The sequence below is a fragment of the Micromys minutus genome, assembly GCF_963924665.1.
Source record: "Micromys minutus genome assembly, chromosome: 18".
NCBI classification, from domain to species: Eukaryota; Metazoa; Chordata; class Mammalia; order Rodentia; family Muridae; genus Micromys; species Micromys minutus.
The window spans coordinates 25,382,908-25,396,083 of record NC_137953.1 but is presented as its reverse complement, the minus strand read 5'-3'; the positions used below and the strand labels follow the sequence as shown (position 1 = coordinate 25,396,083).

The 13,176-nt window shown below is 43.1% G+C and overlaps 1 protein-coding gene across 1 annotated transcript; it reads left to right on the top strand.

Annotated features, from left to right (window-relative positions):
• Nucleotides 1-756: 756 nt before the first annotated feature.
• PPP1R17 (protein phosphatase 1 regulatory subunit 17) lies at nucleotides 757-10,591 on the top strand (the record flags this gene model as incomplete). Its single annotated transcript, XM_080932515.1, has 4 exons — nucleotides 757-850; nucleotides 4,262-4,414; nucleotides 5,387-5,539; nucleotides 10,476-10,591. 4 exons carry the CDS (start codon nucleotides 757-759, stop codon nucleotides 10,553-10,555), a joined length of 480 nt encoding a protein of 159 aa, XP_080788641.1. The 3' UTR covers nucleotides 10,556-10,591.
• Between the last annotated feature and the right edge of the window lie 2,585 nt (nucleotides 10,592-13,176).

Genomic DNA, 13,176 nt, shown 5'->3' with positions numbered 1-13,176 from the left:
CTTAGTCATTTTAATCTTGTTCATTTCTCCCTGCCCTTACCCTTGCTTTTAAGGACACCGACAATCAGAAGGGAACTCAAGAAACAGACCTTAGTAAGGGTTTTCTCAGAGCCTCAGCTAATGCGTTTCTCATCCAGACTTGATTGACATGTGTCCATGCAGAATCTCACTTCTCCTGGACAAGACTATAACTGGTCACTGGAAAAATATTATGAATTTGTCTTCCAGGAAAGACACAGATCCAAAGACAGGAAAGGACTTGTTTTATGTCAGGGATCTCTAGAAAAAGAATAGAAAAATTCACAAAGAGCAAGTTTTTCCTCTCTAGTTAGCTGCTGTCCTCACACGTACATGAGGAGGCAGCTGAGTTACTTTATAAATTCCAGTTATGAGGACCTGAGAGCCTTAGTTACCTCTGGGTTCAAAATATTTTCTTTATTCTTAAGAGACTAAAGTGCTATGAATTCACTATGATTGGATTTTAATCTAAACTAAGAAGAATACATAAAATAGTATTGAGATGAAATTTGTAATAATCACTTGGTATTTAATGTATTTTATGTATATTAAATAAATAATTTAAATAAACAAGTGGGTGAATGAACAGAAAGTATACCTACATACTTAGATACTGTTTTTTAACTTCTCCAGTGCTAGAAACTTCTCTCTTCCTCCCTCCCTCCCTCCCTCCCTCTCTCTCTCTCTCTCTCTGTCTGTCTGTCTGTCTCTCTCCCTCTCTCTCTTTCTCTCCTGAGAATGTCCACGGAGATGATGACCACTGAGCCAGTGCAGCCTCTGGAGCTCTCGGAAGACATCCTGGACAAGCTGGATCCTCACTCCAGCCACTCAGGTAAAGACCCCATCAGGGATGTCTGTTCTGTAAGCCATGGAAGGGTTCTCTGCCATACTGCCTTCAGGCGAGTCTGAGAGAAGCCCCCCTGAAATCCGATAGCTGGTGTCTTCTGGTGACAGTCTACACCAGATGGACGAGCAAATAGCCATGGGTCTGTGGGGTCTGCCATGTAAATATTAGCTGAAGTACTGTAGAGAAGTTCAAGGGAATTAGAGAGAAAGAGGGGGAGAGAGAGGGAGGCAGAGAAGCATTGTCCTGTGTTTTGGATCTGACAGAGTCCCAGGCAGAGCATTTTTGAGGCAATAAATGGAATGTGGCAATATAGTTTGTTTCCAGTATTTTCCAGCACACTTAAACCTCATGTGCAGCACCAATAAAATATTTCAAATATCTCTCTTTGCCTATCAAGACAGAATTTTAAATAGCCCCTTTCTGCTTTATTGTCAATCTGTTTCCTTTCCAGAACTGACTTTTTGCATAACCTTTGTAATGAAAACACCAAAAAACATTTCTGCCTCTACCCATTTCTAAAAATGAGACACTCAGACTTTTGATGGATGTGCCTCTTGCATATTCATAGTCTTTGTTAATGTCTCGTCTGGCTATGGCTCCTCTCATCTCCCCTCTCCTCGATTGCCTTTAAGATATTTTATGTGCAGGATTCCTCCAAAAAATAGGGAGAATTACAATGGAAATGAAAGTCAAAATTGAAACAAATGCCTCGCTCTCCTCACTAGGTGCCATGGAGCACCTTGGGTTTGGATGGCAGCCCACCCTTAACAGATACATATGAAAGCTACGCCTTCAGGGACCCCACAGATGGGCAGCACCCATCCTAAGCATCATCAGTCAATCAATACCAATAGTGCATCTAACATGGAGAAGTGGAACAAGCCACTGTGTGGTAACAACTTTGAAGAGTTAGAGTGTCACCCAGGCTAACAATTGAGCTGAGTAGCTGCAAGACTTAGCTTGATCCTTATCAATAACCTGCTCACATCTGCAAACTGGGGAGGAAGAGAGAGCAGCCGAAGGTTTAGTGTCGGGATGAAATGAGATCATTCGTCCAGGAATGGGATGAATATTGAACAGCTGGCAAGACCTAGACTGAGAAGCTGGAAGAGTCCACATGTGCAGTGAGATCAGGAAAATCTCCGCGCACCTCCTTTCCATATGCAGGTGAACTTCACACAGCCCAGGGCCCTCAGAGAGTACAAACTCAGTAAGTATTGATTAGATGGAGGCTGTTGGTAACATTATTAATGTCTTCCATTTAAGAAAAAGCTGACTTTCCAGTGTTACCAAAGAGAACCCGGGCATGTGGGTTTTTTTTTTCTTATGTTTTTATATGGGGATGACATGTGCATAATGTGTGTGGTTATTACATTTTCCTAGTGGGACTATTCAAAACATGTGGATGATGAAGTAGATCTCTAATAGACTACAAGCAACGTGGAGGCAAAAATCATTTCTTACCATTTTATTTCTAGGATCTAATAAATAATTTGGCAGGTAGTGGGTGGTTAAAAAATATTGTCTGGATAGAATCCTGAATGATGTTGGGTATGTCTGGACCCACAAAATTGAATGGAAAGGTTTACATCTTCAGTTCTCTATATTTTAAAGTGATTTATCTGAACATTTCTCCCAAAGAAATGTATAAAGAAAGAAAAGTGGAAGCCAGGCGTAGCCATGTATACCTATATCCGAACAGTTAAGGGAGTGAGGCAAAAACATCACAAGTTCAAGGCCAGCCTGGGCTGCAAAAAGAGTTCTGGGGGTGGGATGAGAGGGGGAAGGAAAGAGGGCAAAAAGGGAAAAAACAAGAGAAGGGGATGGGCAGAAGTACTGAAATGTTAAATCTCTGAAGTCCCCATACTCTTTTCCATATTTCTAGAAAGGCCCACACTGTATCCAGGCCACAGTTAGGTGCTTTTTTAGAAAGCATGCAGCTTCTTTGTGATTAATAACTGAATAGCTCTTTACACTAAGTCTGAGTTCATTCACTCAAGGACATATTGAACAAACATGTACTTGTGGCTGGTAACATGATTTACAAAAAAAGAAAGAAAGAAAGAAGGAAAGAAAGCAATATCAGAGTAATATCAGAAATAATACTGACATCATCCTTTAAAATATTACCTAAGAAAATGATATTAATATTCAGGACAATAGAAATAATAATCAGGGCTGGTGTTAAAAAGGCAGAGCATTGGGGCTTCCTGAAGATCTGCTGGCAGCTCAGGCTGACCAATGGCAGAATGGGTTGTACAAGTGACAGGTATCAGATATCCAAAACACATGCACACTGATTAGATGTCACCACCACTTAAACAATGAAGTTGAAATCCATGTGTCTAAAAATTAAGTTCCGAGTTTTCAGAATCAGCAAATGAGAGACTAAGGGTGTGAAGTCGATGTCGGGTTATAGTTAGTTCAACTTGCCTGGAGAACACATTAGTTGGAGAGAGACGAAATTAAGAACAAAATCCCCAAAGTGGGTGACCTTTGCCTCCTTGAAGACTCTGTCTGGAGCAGGGGACTATAGGGTTCCAGAAATGGCAAAGAAATGCAAAGCCGAGCAGAGCAGAGCAGACAGAGATGCCCGGGTTTAAGATGCAGGCTGGACAAGGCTTTCAGGAGCCAAGTGATTGGTCTGAAGTCATGACCTGTGAGAACCTCTGATGACGTAATGTAGAAGCTGGGCTGCACCGGATCTAGTAAACGAGGCTGTGAAAAGTAGAGACCATGCAGAAAACAGCATTCTAATTTTGTAACTTTATAAAGAGGAGACTAGCAAAAACACGGGGCAGATACTGAGGTCTGAGTGGGGCTTTTCAAAAGGACTCAGCAGCCCAGAGAGGTAAGGCAAGTGAGAGATTCACCCTATATCCTAGTGAAACCAGCCAGGTTCTACGAGCATAAATTACCCTGGGCTTATGGGCATTTAAGGAAAATGATTCTCGAGCAAAAGGCTGAACAGTGAACAGTGAACCAACTGTTTCTACAGAAATTCAGCTCAAACCTGGTCACATTTTTCTGCTTGTGTTTGCCTTGATAATTCTGATTTCTCTAAATTTAAACTTTTACCAGAGAGCTGGAGAGATGGTTCAGTGGTTAAGTTCACTGGTTGCCCAACAGGTAACAGTTCAAGACCATCTAGAACTCCAGCCCCGGGGAAGGGAGATACCAGTGCCCACTTCTGGCCTTTCTAGGAACTGCATGTACAGGCAAAACACCTACACTTAATACAAAAATGTTAAACACTTTTAAAGCTTTACTGAGTTCTAATTTTCTATTTTATATATAAACATATGCAAGTGAAAAGAAAAGCCCAACCAGTTGTGACTCAAGACCTAATTGTGTTATTCCTTTTCCTCTTTGAATCCATTTCCTCTTTGAAACCAGATGACCTTTCAGACCAGTTCATTAAAGACTGTGACCTCAAAAAGAAGGCAAGAAAGGGGAAGAATGTACAAGCCACTCTGAACGTTGAGTCAGATCAAAAGAAACCCAGAAGGAAAGATACACCAGCAGTGCACATCCCGCCGTTCATACCAGGTACGGGGCGAGACACGCTGCTCTCTGTGACCGCAACGGCAGGCTCATAAGACCTGACATCACTAACACAGAGGGAATAAGGTCCCGACAAGCTTCTGAAGTTACCATGAGCATCGACATCCAGCAGGCATGGGGTGGCATCAGGATGGAGGACTAATGGGGGCAGTCACATGAGACAGGCCTCCCTTGTTCCCAGTGACACCTGACCATCGAGAGAGCTGGAATGGCAATGGAGCCCGGGCTAGCATCTCTATCGCTGCTTCAAGAATGTCTCATGATCAGCTTCTCCTCCCCCATCCCCTTTACTTCTGGTCACTTACTTTATATCCTTTCTACTCACGACATGTTTTGAGGAACAGTAAACAAACAGTGCTCACCTAGGTGGAATTTGCAGCAAGAAGCAACATTGTCCTGGAAGTTTTTAGATCAAAATCATGGGATATGAGTCGTGGGGGTGGTTGTGGAAATGTTCGTAAAGGGGAGCTGCTAGAGAAGGTTGAAATGGTGGAGAGTCACCACCGCCCAGCTCCACTCCTTCTACACAACAGGCATGGGGTGACAGTGAAAAAGAGGAATGACTAAGGAACAGGATGAAGGAGTGTGACTCAGAGCTTGTGGGACAGACATATGACCCCCTCCCCACTGCTTCAGCTTTGAAAAGTCAGAGATATTGCTCTGCCTTACTTTCTTGAGATAGTTGATCGTGGTAGCACTTCATGCAAAATAAAACCAGGCGTTAAAAACACCTAATAATAAAAAACTATTCTTACTTATTTATAGGAAACCTTTACACACACACACACACACACACACACACACACACACACACACACACACGAAAGTTTGAAAGCTACATTGTTGGCCTTCTCTGGGTACAAGCCCACAATGCACCTTTGCACAGCATTTCAACATTAGGATCTGAAAAACTGACTACTTGACCTTGTTCCTCTTTCTGCTCCTCTAACCATGCAGGTGTGATTTCAGAACACTTAATTAAAAGATACGATGTTCAAGAGAGAATTCCAAAGGGAAAAACAGGCCCGGCTCTTCATAATCCTGACATGGAACAGAAAAGGCCAAGGAGAAAAGACACACCTGCCCTGCACATGCCTCCCTTTGTTGCAGGTAAAAATAAAAATTCACAGGAGGGGTGGGAGCAGGTTGGAGCTTTACCATCTGGAGGATCGAGGGGCATGCCCTGTGTCCCGGCCCAGCAAGCTGTGTTACACTCACGTGCCCAGGGGAAGAGCACACTCACTGCTACCTTCTGGGTTTTTCTTCATTGGTAGTTCCCCAGGGGCTGACATGGGGGAAGGAGGAGGCTGAGAAATCCTGCATCATCAGATTTGCTCAATGTCACTCAGCCAGTGAAACAAATATCAGTGGCTCTTGAGAAGAGCTGAAGTTCCCGCTTCTCCACCTTAGGTGAATTGCGCATGCTAGAGCTCACAGATAATTTTCTAAGTCATAGGGACTAATTTTCAAGACATGAGACAGTGTTGGAGGAAGATAGAGAAGATGCACAAATATTAGTAGGTACATTAGTACGTGTCAGATCTCTCTCTCTCTCTCTCTCTCTCTCTCTCTCTCTCTCTCTCTCACACACACACACACACACACACACACACATACACACACACACACACACACACACACACACACACACACGTAATGAAGTATTGCCCTTGTCCTTGGGACATTCATACACAAGTTGGGGAGTGAATGGGAACAAAATCAAGTGGAATCACAGTCAAACTCTGACCTCTCAGACTTAGGAATGTTCCCCGAGTCACAGAGGCTCTGCTGTAAGCACTTTCAGTGGCAGACATCGCTGCATGGCCCTAACATCTCCTTCTGGGTTAGCCGAGGTGCTTTATTTCTGGAATCCTTTAGTATGTGAAGAATTGGCAGTAACCACAATGCTAGTTAAGCTAAGAAGGACGATGGAGCCTTTGGCGGGTATTCAGAAAGACTCACGCTGGGTCTAATCAGGTTGTTGAGAGGAACTCACTGGCAAAGACACCATAGAGACATCTCTCATTAACCCTTGGCAAGTGGAAACTGGACAAGGATTCACTATCCCTTCTAAACCTCATACTAACCATCTCACTCCCTCAGGTTAATGAGCTGATTTGACAAGTCCAACTGCTTGGATGAGGCCTCTGTGGGGAGTTCTCTAAGGCTTCCCTGCCAGGCAGGCCCAGGCTTTATTTGAACTTGGCACACAGTTGAAAACTGCACAGCAGGGAGTGTTGGTTTTGGTTGGTCAGAAGCAGGTACCAAGAGCTGTTTAAGAGAAAAGAAGTACTTAGTCTACATTGGTGGCAAAAAGCTCCAAACAAAATAAGAATAACGTAGCAGGTAATAGTGAACACAAACAGAAGAGCTGGGAGTCAGAAATCAAGACAGTGCACTTATACAAATAAAAGGGGTACCCCCCTTCAGAAGTGGCACATGTTTGTTCTGCTTGGGGGAAATCTCTAGGTTTGGTCTACGAGAACAGGTGACACCTTCATCAAGGCTCCTCAAGGTTTGAGGAGCATCTACTTAATGCAGAGAGTTATGGCTAGGATGTTGCCTAAGGATCTTGCTGAGAATCAGAACAAAGACCCAGGACTAGAAATCTTGGTCCAACAACAAGATTTTTTGGCCCAACATGCTAACATCTTACAAGCAGCCAAGTTCCCTAAACTCTAAATTCTGCTCTATACAGAAAGAAAGGAGTTGGCATTTGCTAGATCTTTACTATGTCTGAGTCTTGTTCTAGATGTCGGATATGTGGGAATGCCAGGAACATAACTATTGCTCAAGGATTCCTAGCATGCACACCATGATTTTAGCAGAGGATCTATAGGGTATTGTTGGAGAACTATAGAATGAGGGCCTGGTCTTAGGAGAAGGCTCAGTGGATAAAGTGTGAGACTCCAGTTTAGATTTCCAGACCCAGCTAGTTTGTCTGGGTATAGATCTGGAGCCTGTATCCCCAGGGCTCATGAATTAAAGGCATGAGGTGTCAAAGGCAGGCTGGCTACCTACCTGGCTGAATTGTTGAGCTTCAGATTAGGAGACATTGTCTCAGTATATGAAGTGGAGAGTGATTATAGAAGATACTCTATGTAAATCTCCTGCTTACACACACACACACACACACACACACACACACACACACACACACACATGTATACATGTACCTGCAAACATGTAAACTCACATGTATGTGTACACACACATGAAGAAATAAAAGGAAAAAAAGAGATTGAAAGCCTAAGTCTCTCTTGCAGCATCAAGCCATTGGAGGAAATGCAAATGGTTTTCCCAGTTAGGTAAGCTGAGACCTTGGTGGGCTGAGTAAGCTCCTCAGTGGGGACTGATGACCAAGGAAAGAACTCTGGCTTTAATGTCTCCCTCCCCTCAGAGACATAGTTCTGACCCCTCAGGAGAACAGAGGCCAGGGGGAAGAGAGATCACATCAGTGCTGCTCAAACTGTCCTCAAATGCTTGAAGTGACAAGAAGAGGAGAGGTGGTAATGGCATGTGTCCATCCCTATGTGGGTTCTCTGAACAGGGTACCCAGAAAATCCGTACTAATCTGAGCTTCTGTAATGGGCATCCTTGAGACACCATGACAAAACACTGGAGAAAATCAATTTAAAGAGAGAGCTTTAGTTCACCGCTGCTTGGCTTTGTTGCCTTTGAGCCAGTGGCAGGACAGAACATGGGAAAATGAGGCACATGTTAGAACAGAGCACTTCACCTTGTAGCGACTTGGAAAGAAAACAGAAGAAATACAGGATGGGAGTGTAATGCTAATGTTCTTCAAGGGCATTTCCCCCCAATGATCAATAATCTCACTTCCTGCTGATGGGCCATGTATCCTAACAGCTCCAACATCTCTAGACATCAGCAGCAACTGGAAGTCCCATTAAGAGTCAAACACAATATCTCCCATATTGTTCCCTTATAAACTATTACAACCCATGTTTCTCAGTGTTGATCCAACACATGAGCTCATTCTGCACATTAAGTTATGTTCTGTACCCCTGTGGGCAGACTGTTTCACTTCAGGAAGGTCCAGAATTTAACATTTAATATGTTTCCACTATCCTTGCTTTTCCCAGGGCCTCCTCCCACCTTCTGGCCCAGATTTTTAAGGACTACATTTCAAGGGCACCCAAAGTAACTAGAAAGTTGCTGATAATAGAAATGCAAAGACTTTCGCCTGTTTTTGATTACCCGAAATTCAACTTAATGTAAAGATATATCCAAGAAGCAAGGATGGAAAGTTAGACCCATAAACATAGCTAATTCTACATGCTCCTGGCATGCTAGCTTTAATTCTAAATAAAAATGGAGCTCTATGGAACTGTTTATAAGAGAAAGTATCTCCAACTGTGTTTTATAAGTGATTTATGCAAAAGCCTTAGCTTTAGCCAGACTTGAAATTGTTTTTCTTCTCCAATAAACACTAACTAATTGGTTAAGAATATAAACAAACTAGGAATTAAATCAAATGAACAGTCATTAAAATCCACAGATAGTTTTCATTAATTTGTTGTTGTTGAGTGGTGGCCAATGCTGTAGAAAGGCCCTGTGCATTTCACAGCTTCCAATCTCCAAGCTGAGATCCTTAGGAAGCATTGCAGGGACTGGAAAATCTTTAATGAGAGAAGTGGAGGCAGGCAGTATAAAGCTGTGGTGTGGAATATGGCTGGGGACCAGAGGGAAAGGACAGAAATTACCCACGCCCATTTGTCATTTATTAAAGTAGCCCTACTTTCACAAATGGGCAGCATCAATGGAGTTTCCTTTGCTGGCCTTTTCTGAACTGGGGAGGAAGGAAGGAAGGAAAAAAGGAAGAAAGGAAGGAAAGAGGGAGGGAAGGAAGGAAGGAAGGAGGGAGGGAAGGAAGGAAGGAAGGAAAGAGGGAGGGAAGGAAGGAAAGAGGGAGGGAAGAAAGGAAGGAGGGAAGGAAGGAAGGAAGGAAAGAGGGAGGGAAGGAAGGAAGGAAAGAGGGAGGGAAGGAAGGAAGAAAAGAAGGAAGAAAAGAAACAAACTAATTAAAGCAAATCTTCTGAGTTTTACAGTTCAGTAAAGAATAACTTCCTATTTTGCCTAAGCCGAACTCATCAAATATCTCTACATTAAAAAAAATGGAGATATTTTAATTCTATCTTCAAATGAAGACTTACTCTAAAGTGTGGCCCTACTGTGTGTGAAAACACACTGCTCTCTAGTACCTTCCCTTTGCTCTCAAGTATGGGTGCTCTGTCATCCAAGGGCTGACACTGGGGAGCAGACACTCAGAGCTCAATATTTTCTCCGGTGGTTTTAGGTTTGGCTTTGTTAGAACTTACTGTTCTATTCAAAAGAGAAACAAACTAAGAAATGATAGAAAAATTAAAGTGGAAGAAACACATCATTTAGTTGATCATAGGTGTGGCTTTCAACTTTTTATAGTATGTATTTAGGAATGGTGTGGGGTAGACATGCTAAAATGGGCCTGTGGAGGTCAGAGGACGACCTGTACAATTAGTTCTTTCCTTGCACCATATGGGTCCTGGAGATCACACTCAGGCTGTCTGGGATAATCAAAAGCGCCTTTACTTCTGAGCCATGCCACTGGCCCACAGATGAAGATTTTTGCTAGGCATGTTACAAACATTTTATTTAATTGATGCATTACTTCTTTGTAATAAATACTAGTGCCTTCATTTTACACGTGAGAATACACATTTAGATGAAATATTAGGTTGCCCCATTTACATTTAAAGAGTGGTTAAACTGGAGCCCCGACCAACTGGGCTCCTAAATCCCTGTGCCTTCTATCCTACCATACTGCATAGGGGTGAAGGTAGCCTCTGGCTTAGGTCTGTCTCCCCTTGTGTCCAAATGGAGTCCTTTTGGCTGCCTTGGCAAAGGTCTAATAAGGTCACTTGGGTCTCCCCAGACATGGAAGCATTTCTGGGTCACTGCGTCTTTGAGAGTAGTCTTGGGGCTCCAGGGGCTGCCTGATATTTCCATTGGGTGTTTGAACTTGCAGGTCTACATTTTGTTTTTGCAGGTTTGACTCTGCTCGGGGATGAGAGCTCTGGGGTGATTATGGAGGATGAAGAAATGGATGGTGACAAGCTAGTTATTTAAAGACACCTCCCCTGAGATTGCGTGTAAATAGATTACACTGCTTCCCTATGGTGATCTAGAAGGAAAAAATAGATTTGTCTCTGCTCTCATTTTGTCCTAGTTGACTCTCAAATCTAGACTCCTCCTCCCCAGGAGACCTACTACTCTGATGGCCCGTGACCTCTTTGTCTTTCCTCTCTAGTTGCTTTTCAGCCCCACCTTCCAAACTTTCATTTTTCTAGCAGTGCAAAGGAAAGTGATTTTTTTTTCCAAAGTAAGAGAAGTGAGACCTCAGTACTTTGTGTCTGCAAGCAAAAAGTACTAATAAAAGAGCCAGGGGTTGGGAGGAGGTGGTCCTTTCCTCCCGGCTTAGCGGCCAGGGAGTCTGATTCAACATCAAACACTCAGGAGTCAAACAAAGTCATGGCTGCCAGTGAGACTGTAAGAACATTTGGACTCTAACTCTCACAAAATGGTTTTTCCTTTCTTCCTTCCTACCTGAAGAGTCCAGCTCTGGTCACACTCTGAAGAGCCTCATTACAGATGTTATAAGGGTTCAAGAAGAAGAGGAAGCCAGCACACCATGCAATAGCAAAAGACATCAGAAGCAGAGAGTGCTGGTCTATGTAGGGGGGTCTTATACTTAATTTTATTGTTAAAAAATGAGAGTTAGTAACTATAATGGTTGTCTTGACATGTGTGAATTATGTCATTAGCAAACCATCCCTAATGGGAGGTTAATAAATACCAATGACTGTAAGGAGCTTATTTTATTTTTAAATCTAAGGCCAGTTGAAGGTTGTTCTGATATTTTCACCATCTCACTTATTTAGACTCTGATCCATTTTTCTTGTAAAAGAAGTGGCACTGTCTAGTGAACACAGATGTGCATTTGGCTCGTGTGCAGCTGGCAATTTCCGGGTGCCTGTGGGGACTTTGCATCTGTACTTCATCCACCAGACAGCAGACGGGAGGGATGAGGATTGAGAAGGAGTAAAGCAGAGAATCTACTGCTCAGACCAAGGCATGGGGCAGTTCTCCACATACGTGTGGTCCAGCTGTTTGTTAGCTTTTCCTTCTTTCTGTTCCCTCACAAAGATGTGTAAAATGCAATACATTTCAGAAATAAAGATACTTCAGCACACATATCTGTGTCCTGGAAATTTCTTCTAACTCGTCTGTGTGTGTGTGTGTGTGTGTGTGTGTGTGTGTGTGTACACACACACACACACACACACACACACACACATATATATATATACATATACATATACATATACATACATACATACGAGTTTGAGGGAGAAGCATAAGACTGTGTCCAGACTGCCAGCTGAATCAGAAATGATGAAAGGGCCACTATAAAGTCTTTAGGAAGTCCACAGCAATTGCAAGGAAGTGAACAGCAGCATTAGTGCACCAGCAACACACTGATTTGCAGGTTTCTCACTAAGAAGATACAGATGCACTCTTGCCTTATTAGTTTTTCTGTTTAAACATGGGGTTCCCCAGGAGCCAGGCCTGCAGGCTGGGCTTAGTGACTCCCAGGAACTTGAGAAAGCACCTATCATTTCTGCTGGAAACAAGCTGGTTGTTCTCAAAGTGAGGGCCTTGGATTTGAGTCCTAATTGTCAAGACTGAGTAAATCCCTGAAGCTCTGAGTTTGAATATAAGGATAATGGTCCTTATTTTACCTTCTTTGTAGACTGAGAATTGGCATGTAGACAATGGGTTTTGGAAACTAAAATGCCCTATTCACTGTGATCTGAGAGAATTTGAGAAGGGACAGTGTCTTTCTGTGGACAAACCCCAGGTTCCTTGCTGCTGAGCTGTGGGCAATTATAAAGAACTGGTTCAGAGCATCAGGAGATCTCAAGTGGGGAGAATCTGCCACCTTTGCAGCCCTCACTCAAATGTCTGCTTTCTGTTTCTGGGAAGCTGTCCCTTGTGACAGAACCCACCTTCTATGGAAAGGGGCAAAGCCAGATAAAGTGCACCCAAACCTGGATGTCACTGCAGTGATGTGAGTTGAAGCCAAACCTCTGTCATATCTTTTGTCCCATTGGTCCTTTTCTGGCAGTAGATTGGACATTTTACAGGTAGTCTGGTGACTAGTTCTTCATATAGTGCAGATTCCCTCCAATCAGATGATGGTGCTGATAGCAAATGTATTTCAAGCACCATTTAGAAAGCAGGCTCAAGAAGCAGTTGGCCAAGCGTTCTTTGGACAGCATCCTCACTGAACCTGAACTTGTTAAGATAAAGAGATTCTGCACATGAGAAGTAACTCTCTTTCAAAAGCAGCATCCCATCCAGATAGCCTTTAATAGCTGAGCTCACACAGCCAGCTTCTAATGTCTAAATATTACTTGGAAGGTCACAAGAGGTGCTGCAACGTAAAACAGGAGCATGAAGGGGAGCATGAAGAAAGAAAGCAAGTGTGAGCCCCCAAATCAAGCCAGAAGACTGTCTTTTCTTTCCAAAGGCATTTCCTCTGGACCCTAGTTCATTGAGATAAGAAAGGACCACCCATGAGAGTTAATTTTCTTTAAAGCACTGGCCAGGATCTTTCTTTAAATCGAGACAGCCTTTTACAGCATTTCGAGAATTCACATGCTGTTGGAAACAAGCTCTGTCCTGGA